General features: G+C 41.7%; 2 protein-coding genes across 3 annotated transcripts in view; both read right to left on the bottom strand.

Annotated features, from left to right (window-relative positions):
• Positions 1–518: 518 nt before the first annotated feature.
• ctdspl3 (CTD (carboxy-terminal domain, RNA polymerase II, polypeptide A) small phosphatase like 3) lies at positions 519–8,024 on the bottom strand. The gene is made up of 11 exons (XM_034583488.1): positions 7,722–8,024; positions 5,401–5,524; positions 5,173–5,313; positions 4,110–4,221; positions 3,714–3,825; positions 3,122–3,208; positions 2,730–2,792; positions 2,461–2,540; positions 2,078–2,204; positions 1,777–1,872; positions 519–1,055 (listed from the first exon to the last, which is right to left on the bottom strand). The coding sequence occupies exons 1-11, from the start codon at positions 7,842–7,844 to the stop codon at positions 990–992; spliced, it is 1,131 nt and encodes a 376-aa protein (XP_034439379.1). The 5' UTR covers positions 7,845–8,024; the 3' UTR covers positions 519–989.
• A 1,977-nt stretch (positions 8,025–10,001) lies between these two features.
• Positions 10,002–26,106, bottom strand: part of arid3a (AT rich interactive domain 3A (BRIGHT-like)) — a 43,337-nt gene continuing 27,232 nt past the window's right edge. Inside the window, exons 4-9 of one of the 2 annotated variants that reach the window (XM_034583484.1) lie at positions 21,472–21,544; positions 19,984–20,167; positions 19,531–19,778; positions 18,580–18,867; positions 17,815–17,904; positions 10,002–17,209 (exon numbers count right to left, since the gene is read on the bottom strand). In XM_034583484.1, the coding sequence (XP_034439375.1) occupies positions 17,088–17,209; positions 17,815–17,904; positions 18,580–18,867; positions 19,531–19,778; positions 19,984–20,167; positions 21,472–21,544 (1,005 nt within the window). In that variant the 3' untranslated portion in view covers positions 10,002–17,087. The remainder of the gene's footprint in view (positions 17,210–17,814; positions 17,905–18,579; positions 18,868–19,530; positions 19,779–19,983; positions 20,168–21,471; positions 21,545–26,106) is intronic. The other variant, XM_034583485.1, reaches the window with a different exon arrangement.

Here is a 26,106-nt window from a genome sequence, read left to right as displayed (position 1 = left end):
GTTTGTATGGGACCTAAAATGTCCCACCAACTCAATATGCTGTGAAATCAGGTAGGTTTTTGTACTCGTAGTATTCTCATATTATTACACCGTCTCACTCTTCCTCTTACACCGTATTACCCCAAATCTTTCCAATTGTTCTTCTGTATGTTTGATTTCCTGCAGCACAGGAAGGGATGAGTTTTGTAATAACAGCAGGAACCTTTTTGAGGATGAGCCTGTAGTTATCACCAAAGAGACTTATTAAAAAAGAGAAGATTAAAACAAACTGCCTATTACTCATCAGTTTGATCAAACACACCAGCGTGGAATCTGTGTAAAATCATGATTCTACCAGACGATGACACAGACATGAAGCTGGATTCTGCCGTATCACTGTTGCCTCAGTGACGATATTAACAGCTGTCAAGTTAACATCCTCCTCAGTCTGACCTGCAGCAGATTTCAAGACTAATTTCTCAGCTCACACTTTTCAAAATTCCACCATTCAGCTCAAAGCTGAAACACAAAAGTCACAATGACGACTTCAGTGTTTAATTCTCCCGTTAATATTAGGGTAATTTTATTGCATAAAAAAAAAAGCATATCTGAAATATACAGAGATAACAGCTGTTGATTAGTAATTTAATCAATAAATAAAAGATAATTTCTATAAACATATTTCAAGTTTTTTCTCATGAATAAACAAACATTGGGTGGCATTTTACTTCCCTGTGGAATGAGACTTGGACAAAAGAGTTCGAGGTGATGAACGATCAGCAGACATGTTTGAAATACCGATGTCGCGTCCTTTTAAGTCATCAGGGAGGACAGAGGAGGACGAGTGTGTCCACCACAACACAGCACAATACAAAAGGGCCTCAGGTCGGCCAATTCAAAATGGATTCTGCTTTTTTTAAACCAAAGCACAACACGAATGCAAACACAAGCTGTGAAAGTCACGTAAAGTAGTTGAAAGTGAGGGGCGGGGTGGACGAGAGGCGGTTGTGTCAGTCCTCCGACAGCAGCCTGTGGAAATGATCCTTCCTCTTCTTCAGCACCTCCCGACAATCCTCCTGAAAAAACACAGCCAGAGATATTGGGCCAGAACGATGGAACCGGGGGAGGAAAGAGAGCGGGCAGATGCTGCTGCAGATAAGCAGCTGTTTTATTCACAGCTGCACTTTGACTGGAAGAGTGAGAGTGACCCACAAAAACTGTCTCTTCAAACAGTGATAATGAAACCATGTTGAAGTCAGAATTTACAGTAAAAAACCTCCAAACCTCTTTTTAGATAAAGAGCATTGATTCAATGCTGATCAGATAATGAATAACTTAAATCAGTGTCATGGAGGTAATGTGAGGACAGTGATATCTGTGGCATTCACCAGTACGACCGCTGTGACTGGATGAAGGAGACTGATGGCGTCAACACTAAATATTAGAAGTCCCATCCACACCTGATCTACTTGTTAGGGTTTGGGGCGTCTGTATAACTTAAAGCTAAAGTATATAATTTGTTAAAAATATATATCTTTTAGTTGAAATATGCTCCAAAATATGTGGTGATAGAGAGAAGTTGTGAGCTGGACTCTTTGAACAGCCTGTCAGCAGTGTACATGTTCCCTCAGAGTTCATGAGCAAGCTCTGTCCCATTAACCAACCAGAGAAACCTCAGCCAAGGAAGGAGGTTCAATACCTGAAGGCATCTGCTCTTTCTGCACAGAGGCTTCAAACTAAACTTGTGTGTGTGTGTGTGTGTGTGTGTGTGTGTGTGTGATGATGTGACAGACGTACCGCTGCAGACAGTTTCTCCATGTAAGAGATGAGTTTGTGGAGCTCTCTGTCCGCTGACTCTCCCGACCAGCTCTTAATGGGAATCGTGTTCATCAGCTGTGGAAACACCAAAAACCTGTTAATTACATCACCTTTCACTGTGAAGAGGTGAGATGACACGGGGGCTTCAGAACTTCACCTTCAAAAAACAATCTATAATATATTCAGTGGTATTTTAAGTGTATGACTGGTGATGTATTTTTGTCAATAAATACCAGGATAATGTCTAATGTAGCCAAAGTCACAGCTCTGCAGTGCTTACGTGGTACGGGTAAGTGTGTGGTGCGTTATCCAGGACCACGGTCTTAGCCAGGTCCCTCCCCAGGATGCTGAGATCTTTGATGTAGTGGCCGAGGATGCAGGCGCAGTCGTCCTGAAACAGTCGATGTCTACAAGAATAAAAAATTACAAGGTTATAAACATTTACACTCGTTTCGGTGAACCACAGTCGCACTCTAACATGAAAGCCACAAACTAATGGTCCGAACACAAACGGAGCATGTGACGCTCACGAGTGCCGTCCACAGGTCAGTGCACTGCTCACAGTCGGGTCGGCAGCAGACTGACACGTGCCGGCCCAGTCAGATAAACCCAGAGCAAATAGTTTATGAAACACAAGTGGAGGAAGACGTCAGGGAGACATACCGAAACAGTTTCCTCTGCGGGTCCAGGACGTCCAGAATCTTCTCAGCATATTCCTTCTTTGCACATGTGTAAACAACCAGCTGGAAGAGAACACAAACAGCAGCTGGAACCGACTCCACACAAACCAGAGCTCAGTGGGCATCAGGGCAACATGGAAACTACATACACACTTCAATTTATTTTAATGTTCAAAGAAAAATAAGAAAGTAGTGGAGTTAAATTGATTGAGCTGAATTAAATGAAAATAAAAGGGGGAGTTCAACACAAACCTCATAGACTTTTGACATGGACTGAAGAAACTCTTTCAAATGTGGTCGAAGGATCATGTGCACCTGACGAGAACAAAGAAAGATGAAAGTATAAATCAACTTGTAAATATTTGTTTTCTCACTTTCTTCCCTCGTTTCTTTTTGAATATCTAAACCTCTTTTAGACAAAGCATTTTAAATAATCAAATTTCATGCTGTGAATGTAATTCTTCTTTTTTTTATCTGGTTTAATGAATATTAATCTGAATACGCCACAGAAAATTTCAAAACTGTCTTGTTGTCAATCTTTATGTACAGCCAATGTTTTATAATGTTTAATCCAACTGATTACAGAATAAAATTCTGTTAAACTATAATAGTAACAAAAATTGTGAGCAGCAGCGTGCAGTCACCTTGTATTGATTGTCCTGGAACGCCGTGTGGAAGGTGTACGCCGCGTCTTCGATCACGCTCAGAGAGCTGAACATCAGCGTCTCCTCCTGGAAGGACAAAGATCAATCTGACTTAGTCTACTTTACTTCTTTTAAGACTGCTTTCTCCTTGTGTGTGCAATGGTGACAGTGCACAGACACACAAAGAAAACTGCCAGTCTGACCATGCCACAGTAAACTTGCCAGGCCCCCACTTGATGGAAAAAGACCCAAGGTTTACTCTGGTCTGAATCCGGGTTATATCCATACCACTTAAGTTATTTCACGAAACAAACCAGTTGCACTAGTTTTATTATCACTATCTTAGCTCCACCTTTGGTCATGCAGTGTGACAGATGATGTTCTCTATAATTTCTGGATTATACAGCAAAAGGGGGAAAAACTGATTTAAGACACATGGACATAAAAAAAGAAACAACCATGTGTGTTCAGAAAACAATACGCAGCTTTTGTGGGGGAACTGGTTTACCACTTATTGCATGATGATATTCATGTGTGGGACTTATTTTGTCCATGTCCCGAGAGTAAGAATCCACACAGAAAGTCAACTCACCAGGTCGAGCACCAGCGTGGCCTCTGGAGTGCTCCTGGTCTTGGGGGGAATGACTCTGAGTCGCGGTGGGGAATACTCAGACTGTGACGGTATGTTCTTGATGAAGGTAAATCTGGAAATAAAATAACACTCTTAGGAACAGAAACAAACACCGATACCGGGAGAGTTGTGTGCAAAATGGTGTTGAGTTCTACAGAAGTCAATTATAATAGTTAAACTCACACATGACAAAATACCTGTGACATTTTTAATTGAAAGAACTAGGTTTCTATTAATTTTCCACCCAGGTGTTTGCTTTCTTTGATGAAGAAAAGTCCTTACTCATTTTATTAACTATAACTTCAATATCAGTTGTGTGGTATGAAGTTGTAGAAACAGTAAGAGACATTTACTCACGGGTTGAAGATGTCGTCCTCGTCCTCATCTCCGGCCAGAAGTTCACCGGAGCCGAAACCAAATACACCTTGTTCTGGACTCAACAAAATGCTCTTTCCAGTACCATTCGAATCTGGACAGAGAAAAACAACATGTATAAAAAGTGAGACGCAAAAGAATGTGAGCAGACTGAACAAACAGGGAAACTTGATACTTTGATCTTGTAGCTGCAACACAACACAACACAGATGCAAGTAAAGCCTCTCAAGTGCACAGTGAGAATCATATATTAAATCTGTTTACAGCATCAACATTGATTCTGACTTCTGCAGAAGGGAGTGGTTATGACTCGTACTGGCTCTGACAATGAGGCTGTTTTATAACAACTCCCTCACGCAACCAGATATGGTCGTTGTCATGTTTGTTCTCAGCTGCTGGAAATTTGGCTTTTGAACGAGGTGGCACTTTGTCTGCAGGAGAAATTATTGAACATGTCCCGTCACTCAATGTGAATTCTCAAGACAGTTACCATCTTTCCTCACATTGTCTCAAGTGAACATTACACAAAGTTTAAGTTCCGGGGCTAACAGGGTAAATATCCAGTTGCCCTGATTCAGATATTCGTATTCATACATACAGAGCTCCTCCAAGCAATGTCTAGAAAAGTCCAGAGTTGCAGTGCACGTGTGAAAGCAGCTCGAGTCTGTCACCAGTAAAGTAGAGACAAACTGTCAGCTTACCACATTAATACGAGCTGAGCGGTTCAAGAGTCTCACGCTGTTCTTTTTTATTTGATGCACTTACAGTGGGAATTTGCCACCATCCACCAGAAAGATGCTGACACATTTAAGCCGTGGTCAGTTTACACCACCGATCTCTTTCATCACGAGGAGGAAAGAAAACAAACAAACTCAGACGTGAGGTGGTCAGGACCTTTCCCAAAGTGGATCAAAGAGCAGTTTAAGTGCAAAGTGAATTGTTAATGTCCCAGAACACTCAAAGTGTTGATGATGACAGCTTTTCCTTTTTTTTGTGTTTTCATCAAGTCCAGATTGTTGAAACTCATAACAGAAGCTGCACTCACTCTCTTTGCTGGGTGTGAGGAAACGCACAATGGGCGAGTAAATGTTTCTGGTTGTTGAGTTGCTTGGAGACGCCGGGTCGATCTCGGACAGTATGCGCTCTTGGCGCAGGACGGGTCTGACCGGAGTCTTGAAGGCCAAATCTAGACCACAAAAAGACGATCAGTCAGAGAAACACAAGAGCAGAAAATGAAAGGGATCATCCTTGAGAAAATCTGGGCGCTGCGAACCAGTTTCTCTGTCCTCAACAGCGATGGCCCTCTTCCTTGGTCGGCCGCGAGGGAGCCGCCGCCTCATCATTAGGGGAACTTCATCATCTGAGTGGTGGGATTCTTTATCCAAAGTTTCTTCAACCTACAAAGTAAAAGAGCATTTCCTTATAAAAACATGAGTCAATTCCATTTAAGTGTTTCAATTTGGATGTGAAATTGTGAAGATTAACACAATTCGGATCTTTTACTAGGAGTTAACACCAGTATGCCAGTAGATATGCTGTGGATATGGCAGAAGATAAACTGTTATGATGTGTCGATGTTCATGATGTGCAACTATTCCAGCCTCAAAACAGACGAGAGAAAATCATTAGTAATCATGTTGAGGCCTTTACTGTTTTGTTTTTTTTTGGAGTCAGATAAGTCAGAAGTTGAAATCCCTCAATGATTGTGCAGCTTTTAACATTCAAGCTCTATTAAACCCCAATCACCCGAATACCATTTTATAATTATTTACAACTGATTATTTGGTTTCAAGTCCTCTGTTGGGGTCAAATTCAAATCACATCAAGGCCAGGTTTCAAACTGTTAAACTCATGAAAACTAGACAAGTGCGATTGTTTGGATGGTTTCACACCAAAATACCACAAACGTTGCCCTCAAAAGGTCTTTTATCCTGGAGAGCAATGAGCATTGAGGTCGCCCTACTTCTCTACAGCTGTGGAAATGGTCAGAACCACTCACAACAGGATACTTTTAAAACAGACAAAAAACAAAATGCATACAAGATTGAGCCATTATTTTAAATTCAAAGCAGACACAAAAGACAAAGGTGTAACCAAACAAAGCAGAACCAGTTTGGAGTTGAAAGTCTGCTGGAAGGAAAGGAGGCAAACAGGAAGGTTGGTTCAGCCCTGATTCACTAACAGAAAAACACAGGCTTACATTATATATCTATTTATTGTATTTAACTTGCTGTTGCACAAAAGGAAATTGCCCACTATGAGCCATAAACCAAACTATAGAGATTCACAGCTCCGGTCTGAATGTTAACAGTCAGGGTGCTTGTGTCTTGGTGACCTACTTTTAACTGGGACCCTCTCTCATATGGAACTGGTCTATTTAACCCCCAGCTTCCAACCCACGTCACAGCGTTGTATACTCTGAACCTCACAAACCCATACAGGGATGTACTGCAGCCATAAACACAGGCACAGCTTAAACACTGAAGGCTGATTTGTAGCCTAGTGATGAGCAAGACTGGTTTACTTCATACTTCATTTCCAAAAATCCCCCACTGCTAAAGTAAAACTGTTAATTTTACATTTAAGATCCAATAGAGATAGTAGTCCCTAGATTAAATCAGGAAGAGCTGTGATCTCTAGTTGATTTAAAGATTGAATAAACAGGGTCAGTGTATTGTTAATGAATTCTTTTGAAGTTACTTTTCCAAGCATAAATACATAAAACCCTTGTTTATATAAATATTATTGTACATAGAGCATCAGTCCATTAAAGATTGTTGCTTAGAAACATCTGAAGTTTCCACTTTGGAAACAGGTCTCTGATATTTTACAGAGTAGCACAGTACATCAGTTGAAGTAAAACAAGTAAATGTGCAATTTAAACGCAGGTAAATATTAAAAGAATATAAACAACACATACATCGTTAGCAGGAAATACACAGAGCAACAGGATTGCACATTAGCCATTAAATTGCACAGATAGAAATGAGTATCTCACAGTTACATGAGTTAAACCTGCAATTCTACAGCACCACGAGTTACGACGTTCAAAATGACAACAAACCTTCAGGGAAGTAGCATTTCATGTTAGCTACATTAGCAATTAGCCAACTATGCTTCATTATATATTAATATATATAAAAATAAGACCAGTACAACCATGCAGGCACAGAGTAACGTTATGATTAGATGAGAAGTAAAGTATGATTGTTATGGATTAAACGCTATTTGAGAACAGGAATCTAAGAAGCATATGGAACCTGGTACTTTATTTAACTCTAATTCAACATTCAGTTTCTGTGGATTAAATCATGAATTTGTAAAAACACACAACAACACATAAAGTTGTGTTGTTGTTGTATCAGTGGTGGAAAAGCCTCCTTCAGTCCAGACACTGCTCCATCACAACAACAGCGAGCTAACGCTAGCTGCCTCCGTGATGGGGGCGCTAGCTAGCTAACGTCCGGCTAACTAGCATCTTAGCACCCAGGCGACCGTGTACACCCCCGAATCTGAGGCTAACACGGCGGACACCGTTCACAATGACCCGGTGAGCGATGGATGAAACAACCGTAACACCCAGTCGGTCGGTACCTTGGTCGGCAGCGGGCTCTCGGGCACCGCCGCGCGGGCTCGTCTCGGCGTCGCTTTGACGGACGGACGGCGGTTGGTCCTCGGAGTGTCCGGAGAGGTCGTTTTGTGAGACCTGAGTCTCATCTTATTTCTTCATACGAGACTGGAAACTATTTAAAACCCAAACCTCCTCCAACGTGTCGGTGATGCCACGTCTGTCTCTGTCTCTTTTGGTTTTGTTTTGTTCCACTCCACCAGGCTTCAGCGCTTTCAAGAGTTGACTCCGCCCTCCCCGATCAGCCCCGCGTCCTCTCGAACCGCTGTTTAAATCTGCCGGGTGCGATAGGTTCGCGACTGCGGACACGCTCAGTGGGCGGTGCTTCACGCAGTTCAAGCGTCAACGTGAGACTCGAGTCACGTTCACAGGTCACGTTGCGAGACAAAAACCAATGTAGGTCAATTTATAATCAAGTGTGCGGATGGTTTTCATTCAGTTTAGAGCTTTTACACGTTAATTCCCATTTCAATTCAAAGATATAACAAACTGTCATGTCAGTTTTTAAAATACAATAATGTCTAAAGCCTAAAACCAGGGGGGTGTTAACAGAAACCTTATTTAATTGCCATTTCCCATTAAAAGGTTCAGTGTGTAGAATTTAGTGACCTCTAGTGGTGAAGTGTCATGTTGCAGCTGAATACCCCCTCACCTCACCCTCCCCTTCCAAACATGACAGAGAACCTGTGGTATCCTTCAGTTGTCATAAAAACGCAAAAGGTGTTTAGTTTGTCCAGTCTGGGCTACTGTAAAATAAACCTGGCTGCCTCCGTAGAGAGGACCCGCTCCTAATGTAAGTATAAAGTATTTAAATATAAAGGACACATTCCAGGGTGAAGAAAACAAGAATTTAGATGAAACACACCAGTGAAAACATCACTAGGATTATTTTATAGATCCCTTTCACCTAAATCTTACACACTGAACCTTTAAACCATTTTAAATTTCAAATACATAAGATCACGTTTTTTTAATACAGTGTAAAACCTTAGGCCCAAGACAAGACATTTTTATTTTACAGTAACAAAATTCTATTTTCCCTGAAAAACCTTTTTTAAATCAAATGTATAGGAAGATAGCATGCCAGTCTTGAAATATTGTATCATATCTAAGGCCTTAAACAAGACATTTTATTTTCACATTTATTTAGAGCAACACATAAACCTTATCTAAATGCTGTTTCCCCTCAAAACGAAACTTAAATATCAAATAAATAATACGATTCCCCCCCAAAATACCTTTTTTTATATTTAAAAGTACTAGATAACACGTCAGTTTACAGACTGGTTAAAAACTAGGCCTGAAACAATGAGATTTTGTCATATTTGAGTCTCGAAGGCTAGAAGAAGAACACAATAATTCAGAAATCCGAGAAACCAGAGCAGGGAGCAGTGTCAACTGGATTCAGATTCAGGTAAAGTAAAATGTTCTGATATGTAAAACACATCAAGGAGAATCCTCTGGAAGCTTCACCACTCTTGTTCCTCTGTCATAATCACAGACAGCCCCTGTCAGGGTTAAATTATTATATTGCTGATCTTGATGCATTAACATGTTGCAGTGCTTTAATGTTGACATTGTTGTAACCTCCAACAAATAGGTTATGTTTTCACCCCTGTCCATTGGTCTCGTTTGTTTACCAGTATGATTTCGCAAAAACTACTTATCTACACAACTTGGTGAAAGGATGCAACACGGGCCAGGAAAGAACTCATCACATTTTCCACAGATCCGGACAAACAGTAACACTGAGATCCCATCTGTCTGTTTAGCAGAGCTATGTGCTGAACAGTGGATGTGTTGATTTTTTAAAATTCTTAAAATTCTGTTAAAGCAAAGCATTATACATTTATAAATTGATCATATTGTTTTGTATGAAACATTTTAATTTGAAAAGTAAAAGTATAAAGTCATACACGAGTAATTGCACTGAATTCTGACCAACTACTTCCATTTCCTAACCCTTACTTAATACTTCTACTATATGATGATATGATGATTTTATAAAACATGATTTTTTGTTTGTTATAGATTATAAGAGACTGCGGACATAAGCTGCTGTTAACTATAAATGGTAATAAGACTGATGAGGTTTAAGTGCTTAGTTACTTTGTGGAGACGACATAAATGTGAACAATAACAGATCAGCTAATGAATTCAAATGGAGGGAATATGTTTTTGAATGTACTGATAAACAGGTTTACCAACTTACCTCAACATGAATAATAACACATCCGAAGCTCTGCTGACATTTAAGAAAGGTGATATTTTATTAATATCAGATTCAAAATAAAAGTATTCACACAAACACATATTGAGTAAATATATGTGTAGAAGAATAGCTCTTCACCCTTCAAAAAATCAGAAAGAAACAAAAGAATAAAACAAAACAGTTGCATTGCCCGTCGCCACTTCACTGTTACCATGGTTACCGGGACACATCCCATTCATCAAAGAAAATAAAATAAAAGTAATTTAAAAGTATTTATAGAAAAAGGAGGAATAAACACACATTAACAGACTGAGAAATGACTTGCAGTACTAACAGTGGTACTAGAAGCAGTACTTGTTGCAGCACTAGTAGTATTTAGCTGTTGAGCTGGAGGTTCCCTGTTGTTGGTGCTTAATTAAACGGAACAGCAGAAGTGTTAAGAACCTGTAACACAGAGAGAAGGAGAGGGACAGAGGAAAACACCTCAGGGTCCAAAATGAGCCTTTTATTCACCAACCAGGGTGAAACAAATATCCACTGAGGATATTTAGATATTCATATTCAGCCAATGTAACATTATAAATACACCAGAGTTTTTTCCCCCCCAATCCATGTTACAGTTCATTTCGGACCCTGGCGTTGACCCTCGTGCCCTCATTGGGTGTACCCACTACACTGTAACTGGAGCCCTCACTGGGTTAAATGCATCAAACTGGAGGCAGAGGTAGATTTTCCTGAGAAGTTGTAAGAGACAAAAAGACAGAGCCTTGTTTCAGTTCTGAAGTTGACGCAGAGACACACGAAGCACGCACACACACACACACACGATTACGTCACACGCTTCCCTAAAATAATGACTTTGTTATCATCATGATTATCGCTATATTAATAAATCTGCTCTAAATGTAATCTCTGTGTGCCACGGTGGCTACAGCATATCAAGAAAACAAAAAGCAAAGACAGCAAAAACAAACAAACAATATAAACATGATATAATCCAGAGCCCTAAAAAGCCATATTTCAGAAATAATCTATTAAATGAATCTCGGTAATACAGGTTAATAAATTCATATTACAATTGTCACAGCAGAAGGCATCTTGTTATTTTCTCAACATCATCCTTTTCCCTTCCTCCACCTTCCACCTGACGGAGGTGAAGTCAGTGGCGAAGTCCAGTCCAAAAGCCCCTGAACCCACAGACACCCACACACACCCGTAAAATGCTCTGGCTAAAGTTCAACGCCTGCAGCGAGTGGGACCTGGTAAGAGGTTGTTTTAGCTACAGCTCCGGTGGGAGTGAAAGCAGCAATATTTCAAGAAGAACAGACCAGAAGCTTTGATGTGTGAGATTTGGGGATCAACTCCTGAACAGCACAACGTTTACTACTTATATTGTCGAGAAAATCAAGCTCCAAGACAAACAAAAAATGCAATTTGCATTAAGACAATAAGTCCGGCTGCGAGGCATTGATCTGATCTGTGGCCTCAAACAAAGCAGACTGAAACGGAAATCAATCCAAGCTTTTAACTGCATTACCACAACAACAACAACAATAATGTAACCATGACAAACAGAGACATGGCCCGAGAACTGCAGATGCAAAGTCTTTGCGCTGATCTAATGAGGAGAACCACCTGCAAACAGACACATGACGCAGCTGGGAGCATTCAGACAAAACACAGCGGGGCGAGCCAGAGTCTGCTCCGACCTCAACACTCACTTGGTGCCAACAGAGTTAAGGCTGACTCCGTTTTCACAGCTGCACTGTCCCAACGTTTCTTCACATATAAGCTCCCTCTGATACACGGGGAAACCTGCCTGAGCGCAGATCCAGAGAAACAGACAAGACCGGAGATCTGATTATTGATTATTCACCGATTGTGTCTTTGATTTCTGAAAGAATCCTGATTATTTAAGTGTCGCTTGATGATTGAAAGAAAACTCTGGAAACACTGGAAGGAAATTAAGACATGAACACTTAAAATATGTCATTTGTTTTGCTGCATATGAATCATCCAGCCTTCAATTAAAACCATGTCATTCCATTTAGGAGATCTAAATTGATTGTGCGTCGTAACAAAAAACCACCACTGAGGGGAGCTCTTACTGCAGAGGTTGAAGCATCTCGAGGATACTGACTTCCCTTGATTCCCCCTCCACCTTCGATTAAAAGGTGATTGTCTGCGGTCTCTACAATCTCTTTCATAGTCAACGATTAATAACCCAGCATCAACTACATCTGGATTCGTTTCCTTGTGTGAACACAGCCCTCAACAGGATCCTCTGTTGCGGCTGGTGCAGAGAAATCTGCCAAAGCTTTTTCGTCTTTGAGGTAGAAATGGGGCGTGATTGTGTTTGAAGGGATGTCAAAGTGTTTGGAGGTAAACTGTGTTTTCATAGCATCTCCTGATTGTCGCTACCACGCAATTAAATACATGCCAGCTTCCCCTGAGGACGCTGCCGAGCACACACAGAGAGAGAGAGAGAGAGAAAGAGAGAGAGAGACATACAGAGAGCTGCAGTACCTCCGCTTTTCAAATGCAAATATCCCACAGGTCAATAGATATACGATAAACATGGATCTGCTGAAGTGTGTGTGTGGGGGGGGCAGGTGCTTGAGTGTTGCCTCAGGGGCCAAAGGGTCAAGGGGTCAAATCTTAAGAAGAAATGTTGATCCTTTAGATTTAGATTGATTGAAGTTTGGCTTTCTCTAGCAGCCCCCCCCCCCCTCTCCTCCGACCTGAAGCTCTGCAGCCACGACAGGCCTTTATGTGATTGTCAGTCATTACAAGCAAATGTGACATCTGATCCTCAGGAAGAGGCAGAGAGACAAATGCAGGGCTCTCAGCGAGTCACTAAACTGACCAACAAGAATGAACACATCCTTTTATACTGTAATATGTGACACTGTTTACAGCAGCTTCTGTTAAACAGAGGTGACTGAATTTCCTTCTTTCTGTTTGTTCAGGCTGTGACTGAAGGTTAGCATAGCATGTAAACACCAACTTTACTGTAGAGACTACGCTGCCCTACGACGACACCACGCAATAACGAAATACTTGGTCAGATTTGAGTTCAAAACCTGAATCTGATTTTCGGACATTTTACATTCTCAAAGTAATTATAACATCGTCTAATCTATACTTACTGAGTAACATAAATAAGATGATAGCTAAATGTTTTATCATCAGGGAAAAATCATGTGATTTCATTGGTTAAACTATGTTTGAATCACAAATTCAAAAGGTCTTTTGTAAATATTAATTTACTAAACTACTTGGTTAGTACAAATGTACAGGGGGGCTGTAGTAAAACTTTTGTATCTTCTATGTTTTTCATTATATTATTACATTTCAAGATATTTATGTACACTGCATGATTATTTGAATAATGAAACGTTTTTCATTGTAGAACGGACCTCTGTAAGTAGTCTTATCAATATTTCTAACAGGGTTCTGAGTCTTTACGTCAGGCTCCATCATATGAATCACAACTGCATAAAAATCATTCACATGTTAAAAGGCAAAATGGTTTCGGGCTGATTGATGTGCGAGTTGTTCACAAATAAGGAACCAGGTATTGTATCATCTCTATGTAAAGCTGTAACCCTGCACAAACTGGACTTTCACTTCTGCAAAATACCCCAAAATGTTTTTGTTGTTTAAAATAAACCTCTGCTGTCAAAGAGTCACTGTTTTTAAATAAGCATCAGGCTGATTTCCAGAGAGAATATGTAGAGGTAGGAGAGGAGGAAACTTTTATCTCTGTTTCCTGCTCGGCGTCGATATGATCGTACATCAAACTAGCTTCAAGACGTCTGGCTGGCCTGCTGGTTTTCCATTCATTAGCAGTAACTGTAACTCAGTCTTCTGAAGAAGAACACACAGTGTCACTGATGTGAAGCAAATGAAACCAGGCCCAGTGTTCAGTCACAGCAGCAGCAGCAGTTTCAAACCTGCAGGTGCAGTTCAAGCTGCAGCAGCTTTAAGAGCTGCGGTTCAGGCTGCGTTAATCTCAATGGGATTCACAATTAATAACTAACTGCACAATTAATAATTAACACACGTGGTGGGGCTGAAGAATCCTCTCACCACAAGGTCCAATTTTACAGTTTTTCTGGAGCTTTCAACTGTGTCTCATGATCTCGTTCATTGGTAAAATAATTAACATGAAAGGTTAGTGTGAAACAATGATTCTCCACGTTTATCCTTGTCTACCTGAGTGAAATGTTCTGCCTCTGATCACAAGTTATTTTAACTGGCATGTTGTATAATTGTCCAAACTACACACAAATACAACAGCAGCTACACAAACTGCTGCTGTTGAGTCTTTGCCTGCAGGTAGTGTCCATCTGCGCATCTAAACTGTTGCTGCTGCTATATTTCTTGCCTGTAGGTGGCGCAGGCTGGTATGCATTGAGCCGGTCTGTGAGTAAGTGAGTCGATGATAGTTTTGTTTGCATCTTTGAATCTATAACGAATTGATGATGATTGGTATTTAAACTTTCTGTCATTATTTTGTTTCTTAAGTAAACTTGCCCTGACACACTATGAAAAACTGAGGCTCTGTGTCTCTTTAAGATGGAACACGACCAATGAGAAGCTGTTTCTGGAAAACATTTAGTAAAATACAACTTAAGCTCAGATTTTCATTTTTTTCTTCTCTTAACTTTCACTTTCTCTTCACTTAAACACCAGTGTTTGATGACTGGGTTTCTGAATGGGAGTTGTTGGTTATCTGAGCATAAAGAGAACTTTCCAGAACTGACCAGTGTTTGTGCAGCAGCTGGTGGTGATTTCCCACCGAGAGCCGCGTCCAGAATCAAAGCCTCGACAGCCATCTGGTGATTTTTGACTGTAACAGTAAAACGTGATTAGATGGAGGTACTGTTCGCTCTCTGGTCATCTCATGCTGCGTTAAGGCCTCAGAACAGAACCCACGTACAAAGCCTGATTTAGTTCCTAACGTCGGTAGGAATGAGGCTGCTTTGCGTCGGGGGTCGGGGGTGGGGTTGCGTAACAATCTTTAACAGCCAACAAACCAGTGAAGTAACACGGGTTAAAGTTCAAAAAGCTAAATGATTGATCCACTTCAAAATGTGGAGACACGGTGAGGTGATGCGGCGTCTCCACGGTGGAAGATTGAACCTTTTATAAATCTAACTGCAGAGAGTGTTTATGCAAACACTAAGACACAAGCGAGTGCTCAGCCACAGCTATGATTATCTCTGATCATTCATTATCAAAAGCCCCAATTAAGCAAAATCTCAACAAAAAAACTGTCCGAGGATCACAAGACATTCTCTGTGTTATCCTTAATGGATGGCGAGCCAGTATCCAGAGGACCCCGCCCTCGTCACAGCACAGGATAAGAAGCACTTGGATCAGAATAAGCACTAAGTCATGCAAAAACACAAAGCTGAAACAAACAAGCGAAAGCATTTGTAATCTATGATACAAGAAAAACAAAAAAAAACATCAGATATGAGCTGAACTAATTGTCAGGATAAGTTTTTCCTGAAGATCAGATTGTTTCTCCTGACACCTGATTGTCCGTTGTGAGTGTCTCCACAATAACAGGGATTAAGCAGACACTCAACTCCTTTAAATCCTGGACAGGAAATCAAGAATTTTCCTGCACGCTGACGGACTTTTATCTACAAACACATGCATGCATCTGACCTTAAGACAATCACTCAACTAGAAGGCCAAGTATCATAAAAAAGATAAAAACAAATCTTTCCGCAGGGAAAGACATTGAAAAGCATTACTCTGTCAAGTGTAATAGAAGACTGCGGGATATTATACAAAGCAATGAGCAAGGGGGTGGGGCGGGGGGTGGGGAGGTTCACCTGAGAACAATGGAAAACGTGATATTCACAAAAAACGTCTGAACCCTGAACGGCACCAGGAACGGTCGGTGTGGACGCCGCCCGGGGCTCAGAAGATCCAGCATGTAACGAAAGGCTTCAGTTCATTTTCCCACCTGCTCAACAGACCTTATTCGTACAAACAGCCACTTTGAACATATACCTGCATACAGCCGCTTGACAATAAACCTGCATGATTGGCATAGATATGTATTGAACTGGCCTTATGTCAACAAACAGGTGAGCCGGGGGGGGGGGGGGGTTATATATCGTGCTGTTTCAGGAAGAGCAACAACACGACAACTGCATGAATTCAGCAAGGGCTGTCAGCCACGTAGCATTCCCACTAACTAGCCACTGCAGAAACTCTCTTTGTCGCAATCGATAATGGACCAAATATATTCAACAGTCGACCAACATCCTTGCAGATTCTTGAGATCCAGGCGTTTCTTATTTTGCGTTTCCCTGAAAAATCTGTGGCATAGATATGACGTGTGTCTCTACACAACACGAGTGCAGACCTGCACCAGACGCGCTCTTCCACATAGATATCCAAACTGGCTGCCATGTGAATAAGGTTATAAGGTTTTACACAAAATGAGGTCACAGCGGTACATTGTTATATGCCCTGAAGAAACAACATATACCTTTAAAGCTTTTCTGATTAAAAATAGAAGATATTCATTTTTTTTTTTTTATAGAATTCTAAATATATATACTTTTTTTCCTGCAGTGAGAGGATTGTAAAGATTTAAATGATAAACACAATAGAGAATAACAATAATTATAATAATTGACAATGAAAAGATAAAATAAAATAAAAAAAAATCTCTCCCCTAGAGGATCAAACATTACTGTCAGTCAGTAGCTGTGTTTGTATGTGTAAACAGTGCATTGCCCTTCCTGGTTATTACCTTCTCTTTTGTTCTCCGATAATCTGTACATTTATGCAGAAATAAATAATTCACAAGTTGTGCATTGTTAAGCATATACTGACTCTCAGTGGGGATAATTTTCTTTCAAAATTATTTTGGCTACGAAGAACAAAAGAGTGAGTTTGTGAGAGAAAACCTGAGATAGTGTACTTCAAGTGATCCGAGTTTCAGTTGGTGTCTTCTGTACGGTGTATGGGTCTTCTCTTTTTTGGCATAGATGATGTAGAAAATGAGGTTGGTTTTTGGCTTTACTTAGCGTGGTAATTTTTTTAAAAAGAGTAGAGGGGAAAGGCTGGGTGGGGGGGTGGGGGTTTGTTAAGACAACAGGCTGTTGGAGTTTGAGGTAGGTGTGTTCTGAGGGCCGACACGAGCGCCGGTGGCGGACAATCCAGACGCACCAGAAGAGGCTGAGCCTGCTGCCTGAGCAAAAAGAACGCCTGGAGAGGAAAAGACACACGCAGCACAGAAATTAAAGTTAGAACACAGAGGGATCCTGATTATCGTCATATCTATTGAAAAAGAAGCTTGAGCTGCTTTTAGACAGGAACTCCGGAAAATGTCCAGAGCAACTGACTCGGGCATTCGCGTTCTCACATACAGCGGGAAATCTGGAAATCTGTAAAATTTACTGTAAATGTCTGGACTTCAGATCATGTCTGAAAACATCTTCAAATGAACATTTTAGAAGATACTCTCTAGGGGTGGCACCTGGGTAGAGCGAGCAGGAGGGACAACATGACGTATGAATTCCACTGCAGAAATCAAATGTTTTAGTTTACAGCACATCGACCCGGACGTCGGCCCTCATCACTAAGAGCTCTAGAGTCTCTTTGTCTTCCCAAGTGGACATATCTTTGGAATTTCAGGAGAATATCCGGAGTTCAGTGAAAACAGCTCAAGACTCTGGAAAGCAACTGCACGTGACTTTTGTTAAACAAGAAGCTGTTCATTTACTTATCATTGGTTTATCTGTAATCTGCAGTTGTTACAATGTCACCCTGACAAAAAAGGTCCCATCCCGTGACAGGACAGCGACACTCACCAGTGTACACCACTCCGTTGAGCTCCACTGACATGCTGATGCTGCTCGTGCCATTGGTGGTGAGGTTCAGGGCGGAGTTCTGCCTGCTCTCTGTGAGACAAACAGAAAGTAAAGCTGACCAATCGTTTTAACTCACACTAGTTTTCTTTAATATAAACACTGTGCAAATTGCCTTTTTAACACTTTTCCAAAGTTGACTCTTCCTTTAATTTATCATATAAAGTCCACAAAATTATCTCTCAGGAAAATCTACTTAGTTTGTGAATTTTGCAGAAACGTCCAGTCTGTCCAGTGACTTTCTCTGAAGTCACCTGGATTATCAGTGTTGAGAAACAGTTTGCGTGTTCAATCAGATAGAGATAAGATCAAAGTGCACAGCTGCATTAGAGAATCCCCGTGCAGACAAACACACACATGTTCAGTATGAGCGGGTGCATGAAGGGCGCTTCTTTAAACTAAACAGGCCAACCTACAGGCCAACCTACAGGGCCACTGTGAATTACTTCCTGGTGGTGTGGTTTGTGGCAAGATTACAAGAAAGTCTCAAGATACTAGCTGCCAGGAAGCGGGAGAATGTGTGAAATTCACCTCATATTAATTTGAGAATTATGATGACATATAAGTCTATTTTTAGTTGGTTAAGATTCTTAACAAGAAGGAAGAACACATTTGGTTTTGTTCCTCCATTTGAACATGAAAATCTAATCTAGTTGTTTTGTTTTCCTCGTATTAGCTGATTGTAAAACTCCCCTGTGTGTTCAGTACCTTGGTTATTGATTCGGATGTTCATGGGTAGCTGGGCAGTCATGGCCAGAAGGTTGTGTTGCAGCGCTCTCTGCAAAAGTCGGTGGTGATCCTCAGGCGGCAGCGCCATCTTCTTCTCCGGAGGCTCGCCAGCCTCCAGCTTGTCCCTCAGCTGCTCCAGAGCAGCCACCTGAGCAGCCATTGCTGCCTGGGCTGCCGCTGCCTGCACAGCAGCCAACGAGTGACCCGCCAGGGCCCCCGATGACAAACGAGCCATGCTAAGCCCCGGCAGCAGGTGGACTCCATCTTCTTTTGGTCAGAGAGCACAGAGAGGGAAAGAAGGTGGAACTGAGTATATTGTGTTATCAATATAAATTGTGTTCTTCTCTGGCAAATATGACAGTTTGTCTAAGATGCACATGATGTTACGGTTATATCAGTTTAAGATCTGACAGCAAATCCATTTATTCATTCAGATTAATTGGGAGACAGATTCATATTTTGTCACTGTTAACTAGGGGTTTGTGGTTTAGCTAGTTGAGGCTAACGTGCCATCTTTTTGGATCAGTTTGTCTTTTCCTACAGAATCTCAAATGACATTGAGATTGTTTTTTTAGTGTACAAACTTATATTTTGTTTAATACTTCATCATATATGTACTTTGGCAGGATTGGGATTCAGGTCTTGTTACTATGGCAACAGCACCCAGTGAATTTTAAAGCAGCTTCCTGAACAACTCTGTGAACCACAAATGAAGAACATGGCCCTGGTGTGTTTTATCATTAACACAATATTACACTGTAATGTTGAGGACAACCCATCTGCTCGTTGTATTTGTCATTTCTGTGTTTGAAGTTTTGAAAAATTTTAAAAAACAAATCAAAATCTTCAGCCATTTAAACTTCTGATGACTCAAAATGCCCAACATGACCTCGCTCTAACAATTATCAGCAGCATGATAAACAAAGTCACCTTTCTTGATCTTCTGGATAGGCGTCAGCGAGGCGCCGTTGGTGCCCAGAGTCAGGCCCATACTGGATGTGTGGAGCTTCGGCGAGGACAGCATGGTGGGTGTCCCGTTGGGCGAGTAGGTGAAGAGGGAGCTTCCAAAGCTCTGTCGTCGGCCCTCCCGCCGATTGCTGTCAATGGCTGCCTGGAGCTCGTTGGGGTTGCTCAGACCCCTCTTATCACATTCATATGGGTACAGGTACTTCATGTATCTGAGAGGAACACAATGGATTTATTCACACAGTGATCACCTGAACTCAGTCTATGAGACATTTGAATACAACGTTTTGAGAGTCGAGTTTGATAGACAGTTACCAGACAGTGAAACCTGACAGCTCTCAATCATGCATGAAATCAACTGATTAGCTTTATATGACTGGTGTGTGAGGGTGTGTGTGAATGTGTGTGTGTACTGACTGTGTGCGTAGGGTGAAGGCTGCACTGGTGATTGAGGTAGGCAGGTTGAGTCCCTTGGTGATCTCCCTCCACAGCTTCTTGTTGATGACCTCCACCAGGCCGCCCTTCTCTGTCACCAGCCTGTAGAGCATGTGCAGATCCAGGACCTGTTTGGCCATGATGGGAATACGATTCACCGGGGTTCCTAAAACCACACACACACACATAGACAGATACAGATGGGCAATGTCAACAGAGAAATAACAAACAGTCATAAGAAGAAACTGCTTTCTTGCATGCATCGTCCTGCACAGTGGCAGCAGAGAGAAAAGACAAGTAAATGTTTTCCTACATAAAATCGGTATTGGCATCGGTCCCCAAAATCCATATCAGTCAGGCTTTAATTTCAACTTTATATTATCTTTTAATTTACTTAACTTAATATAATATTGTTTAAATGTTTCTCAAACCATATACTAACCAGCATTTGTTTGCCATGACGAAACCTGACCAGGCTGGTTTCTTGTCTTTAAAATGGAGGTGATGTGAGTGCAGATAAATAAAAGACTATAATAATAAATTATAATATATAATAAAACACCTTAGGACAACATCCGTCAGTACTTACAGTTTTATATTAATCCATGACAAATTATTTTCCCAGCAGAGAAAAATTAAGCTTTTAATACTGTGATCATCATATTACATGACTTCAAATAATGAGTGATCCTAGATACAGTCCCCAGGCCCCACATGTAACATAAAATATGATTAATCCTTGATTTGCCTTTTAAGGAGCAATGCATCATTTATGAATATGGCCTGCAGATGGCACTCTCACATTCTCACAGAGGACTTGGGAGACCCGCCCATTGTTGGTGGCTCTGACAGTGTAAACATCTAGTGCTGGTTTTTCAGTTGTGAGGGCATGCCTGTTGTCTCCCGCCCTCTGATCTGATTAAATCAGCCATGAGTCCCCTAACCCTTCTTGGTACTTATGAGAGAATCATCTGGAATGAGCTACTGGCCATTAATGTACCTAATACACAAAAATACAACATTACACAATCCATGTTTCCAAAGTGTGACAATAAGTTTGCAGTTTTGGCGTTATGTGTGTGTCATCAGTGTGAAGATCCTGCACGACGGCTGAGTCAGTGTTTCTGAGTGTGTGTGTGTGCGGTAATTGAAGTGTGGGCAGGGCCATTCCCAGGCATTGATACGATGTGTTCCCTCTAGTTATAGCCTGGGAACGACGAGGGTCTGCAAGACCATAAAGCAATCGTCTCCAAAATGAATGAAGACCCCCCCACCCCTCTGCGTGTAAGATGAGAAGACAGCAGTGTGTCGTATGTCAGGGAGAGATGGGGGAGACCATCCTGTCTATGTCCAACTATTAAAAGCCTCTATATGACACAATGAGGAGATATAATATGACACGATAGGAAACTGAATGGAAAGAGGAAGCAGTGTTCATGGATGTAAAAATATTCATGCACAGTTACAAACCTCTTTTTTGCATGAAGCTGAAGAGGTCATCCAGGAACTCCTTTCTCTTTGGGTCTCCGTCCAGTTCATACAGCTGCGAAGCAGAAGAAGAGGGAAACTCATGAAGACAAGAGATGTTTTCGTATCTAACATGTTTGAGATCTGACATTGGAAAACCAAAACCAGCACAGCTGTCACATGTGCTATGACAGCGAGATGCTCCAGCTAAATAAACTAATAAGATCTGGCCACTTCTAAATGGACAGAAACCAAACAGTTGCCTCCTTCTGATCACCAGAGGAGACGACGGATGGGGGAAATAGAGAAATGCAGTGGACCAGTCTGGCATGATGAGAACCTGATGTGGGTCCAGCTGCTAGCAGGGCCCCAGGATCTGGAAAGTTCAGTGAAAGTTAGCAGTAAAAATTGGGGCACCCACTCGGGGGAGTACAGTGAGACCATTGAGCCCGTGGTTTTTTTTCCAGCCCAGTTTGCCAGCGTGATAGTGAAATCTCCCCTTCGATGCATTTCTATTTATGCGTCACACACTTCAATCTAACAGTGACTTGTATGCTGCATGAAGGTTTTACCAAGTACACCTCATCCATTTGAGGTCATGCAGTTTCACCATGTGTTATTGAAGATGGCAGGTTGTGAAAAACAATGTACCTGAGTGAGCATCAAACCAAACCACAGAGGATTGAACCAAGACGACTGACACAACAGCCCACAGTGAGCAAGCAGGCCATTACTAGCTTTTGGTGATAAGGCGCCACACTTGTGTCGAGTGATTTCCGCAGTGGAATTTATACATCATGTTCTGCCTCCTGCAGGATCTACCCAGGCGCCACCGCTTATCTGAATGATCTAGACATGTTTCTGTTGGTGTGAACACGTCTGACGCTGCTGCCGTCTTCATACGTGAAAGACAAACTGCGGAGAAATTCTTTTTAAAACTCACACATGTTTTTTCACAGAGTTCATTTCTGAAAACAACTTTGCTTAGACTCAAAAAGCACTTGGAGGTGTTTTTCACTACTTTCCCAACAACACAAAAGACCATCGAAAGATTTTCCAAAATTCAATCTGTGCCGACGAGGAACCTTTGACGTTTTATTCAGTTTTTCACCATGTCCCTCTTCATGCATGGTATAAATGTTGCCTTCGTGGAGCCTCTTTCACATTTTAGTCAGCGTGTGGGTAGCTTATCTATGAATGGGGCTTTTACATTTTGGCCGTGCTCTCTGACACAATCTTTTCAAATGCCTGGATTCAAACCCTGAAACAAACACACTGATTCAAGCACTTTATAGCGAAAAACTGCAAATTACTGAGTGGTGAAGCTGAACCCATAGAATGTTACCCATATAAATTAATAAATAGCTACTTATTCCTTTTCTGTTTATTCTTCATTGAATGATTTATTTATGATATTTAAATAGTATCATATGAGCTGTGAGCTGCATGACTAGTAACATCATGAGCAAACAAACCTGAAAGTCAAACAAGACGTCTGGTAGAAGAAACTATATGTTCATTTGACATTTGGATTGTGCACACAGGGATTAATCCTGACTCTGGAAAACACTGAAGCTACTCTGCCACCTCATCGATGAAAGGGAATGATGCGACGTTCCCCACCCACCTACAGGATGAGCTGACAGAAAAAGAAAAAAAAACTGTTGTCACTCCGTAGAAGATTTCGGTGTTTACTTTAGGCGCCAGCTCGGAGCAAATTAAAATGAAAGGCTCCTCCAGATGAAGTTTGGTGACAGTCGTGGTTTCTAACGACTAACAGACTGTCCCTCATTGTGGCATTCAGCCCTCATTAGTGATGCCAAGCTGCCATAAGATCTTATTATCTAGTGGGTGGGGACTGTTAAACTGAAGAGAGCTGAGGTGGACGGGGGGATGTCAGTAATGTACAGGACTGCTAGAGGCAAGGGGGAGTTTTAATTACAGGATGCATGCGTTTCGTGAAGTGCCGCGCCATAAATCTCGGAAATTGCCCCCCCCCCCCCCCCCCTTAACTCCCATCCCCCAATGTTGCTTTATTCCCCCTCTATCCCTTTCTGTCCTAAACATACAAACATCTCCTCTGGTGGGTGTGAATAAGGTCCAATGCTCAGCTCCCAATGCCTCCAGATGTGTTAAGACAGCTGGATACTAAAGTTCATAAAATGAAAAATTTGTGCAGTTATCACATCAAACAACAGCAGCTGTCATTTAAATTGTCGCTGGTGTCGGCGTTGACACAAGTCACAGGAAATGCAAAATGTGACTTATGGTAAACAGGCGGAATTTCCAGTTCGGTTACTGTTTCTGTGTTAACTCCGCCCCCAGCCGTTGCCGTGAGGTCTTGAAGGTGCAGCTGCAGGCTACCTGTAAGCTGCTATTTGCTAATGCTACATTCAGTGTTTACTTCTAAGTGCTTTTTCTATGTCTTCGGACGCATGCTGGATGCAACCAAGTAGGATCCATTTTCGATTTAGAATCATCATCATCAATTTGTTGGCATTTTTTAGACCAAAAGATAAAATCGATTGAGAACATTATCAGCAGATTACTTGATGGTGAAAATAACAGTTAGTTGCAGCTCTGAGGGAGAAAAGTGTCTGAAAACCACTCAACAGTCATGGAAAGAGGTGAAATCATGAAAGTGGGAGGCCTGTTTGACTAAAGCCACTGACACCACAAGAGCCAGCCAATCAGGATCCTGTCCAACCGGCAAGACCACTGCCCTGCCCACCCACCCAACCCTCCTCTCATGATATCCTTTCTCGTGGTCTGTTTGTCTTTATCTGTTTTTCCCTTCATTGTTTTCCTCCACACAATTGTCTCTTTTAGACTCTCTCCATTTGTCCCTCAACTTCTATCAGATTGTCTCTTTGTTTTTTTTCTCTTGCCCTCCCTCAGCTCCATGTATATAACCCTTATATACACATTATAACTCCCCTGCCACTACCCCCCCAACACACGCACACACACATTACATACAGACCTTATCAGGCGGAGGTGGGTGTGGTTGTTGGAGGCTCATATATGTTTTCAAGTCTATAGTATGAAGGGCTGGGGCAGGGGCCCCTCCTGGATTAAAGCTCTGTTATTCAGATAAACAAGAAACGAGATAAACTAGAAACTGGGCCAACTAGTTACGCTGGGAGCCTGTTCCAACCCCTTCACCAAACCCCTGCTACAAAAAGGAGACTGCCGAGCTGATCAGAAGGCAGCAACTGTCAGGACCCTTTATAAATAAGATGCTGGGTTTTCAAAATTGAACAAACAAAAGAGGAATAGTTCTACGATTTGGTGAAGATCAAGTTTGATCTTTTTGAAGCATCAAAGAGATCCGTTTGTTCTGGTGTCTGAGTTAAGTCACAACATGCTGTTTAAAGCATAACAACTTCAGAGCCACATTAAAGCAAGTATTTAGGGTTTGTTCATTGATCATTTCTCACTGTGTCTGTGTATGTAGGTCAGCGACAGCCTGTCTGCAGAACAATTATACACAGAAGAAAAAGCAGTTTTGTGTAGCAAATCAGCAGTGACCAAAGAGCAGCCTGTTGCTGCAGCTTCACAGCCATTGAAGCAGTGGTGGTGTTAGTAGGTAAAACTGTATTTGTGTGTGTGTGTGTGTGTGTGTGTGGGGGGGGAGGGGTTCACTCCACTGTTAATGCAAATGGCAGTTAGTGAGCCAGTGGCACACGAGTGTCACATAGCACATAATAGAGGCTTTGCAACTGAAAACCAAAACTGAGAGGAGGCCGGGGTATCGTCTGCATGTTCCTTTACACCTGCTGATCACCTCGAGGTGAAGGGGACACAAACAAACAAACATTCACACACACACACACACACACACACACACACACACACACACACACACACACACACACACACACACACACACACACACACACACACACACACACACACACACACACACACACACACACACACACACACACACACACACAGTATAAAAATGTGCTTTCATTTTATGTGCAAATTTAAATTTTAGGATTGGACATATCCTTCTGAATGTTTGACCTAAATCCTGTTGCTATACAAATGGTTTTTCCAGTGCGAGCCGACCTCTCAGAGGAAGTGACACAGCACACAGCTGCACATATATGTACCTGGGTACTTGTGCATGTATGTGCACTGGTACATCTAACACTAACACCTGGTATCAACATATGTTTTGAGGGATTGAATTGTAGTCGGATATAGAGCCTGACCACATAAAAGTTAGTGTTTAAATGTACCAAAAACACTCTGAGGATGGATTGTGATCTGATTGTATTGTGACCACATTCACCAACATGAATGCAAATGTGTTGCCAATTCACATGTGGCAGCTAAGTGGGCTGAAATAGTGGGATTGTTCCAAACCAGCGAGGTTGCAGCAACTATACTGTTAGTCCTCATTTTTAAAACACCTGTGGATGGAGTGAAGTGGAGACTTTTGAAAAGCAAGTGTACACAGTAGCTGTGAGACCAATAAGTGGCTGCATCTATGATTGAGCAACATGTCCATATAAGCATATATTTAAGTTGGGGGGGAATCACCTTCACCCAGACGTGCCTCACATCCTTTATGCTATATATAAGACAGTAAAGTGGGTTGTGAGTGTATCTACGTCTGCCTGGTTA

This window comes from Hippoglossus hippoglossus, chromosome 4 (assembly GCF_009819705.1).
Source record: "Hippoglossus hippoglossus isolate fHipHip1 chromosome 4, fHipHip1.pri, whole genome shotgun sequence".
Taxonomy (NCBI): Eukaryota; Metazoa; Chordata; class Actinopteri; order Pleuronectiformes; family Pleuronectidae; genus Hippoglossus; species Hippoglossus hippoglossus.
The sequence above is the reverse complement of the archived record's forward strand: the minus strand, read 5'-3'. Positions and strand labels throughout refer to the sequence as shown.

Excerpts from the sequence above, each read along its gene's own strand:
- ctdspl3 (XM_034583488.1), bottom strand. The coding sequence starts at position 7,844 with ATGAGACTCAGGTCTCACAAAACGACCTCTCCGGACACTCCGAGGACC. Across the intron at positions 4,222-5,172 it reads CCTCACACCCAGCAAAGAGA|ATTCGAATGGTACTGGAAAG; the intron begins GTGAGTGCAGCT and ends TTCTCTGTCCAG. Across the intron at positions 1,056-1,776 it reads TGGAGAAACTGTCTGCAGCG|GAGGATTGTCGGGAGGTGCT; the intron begins GTACGTCTGTCA and ends GTGTTTTTTCAG.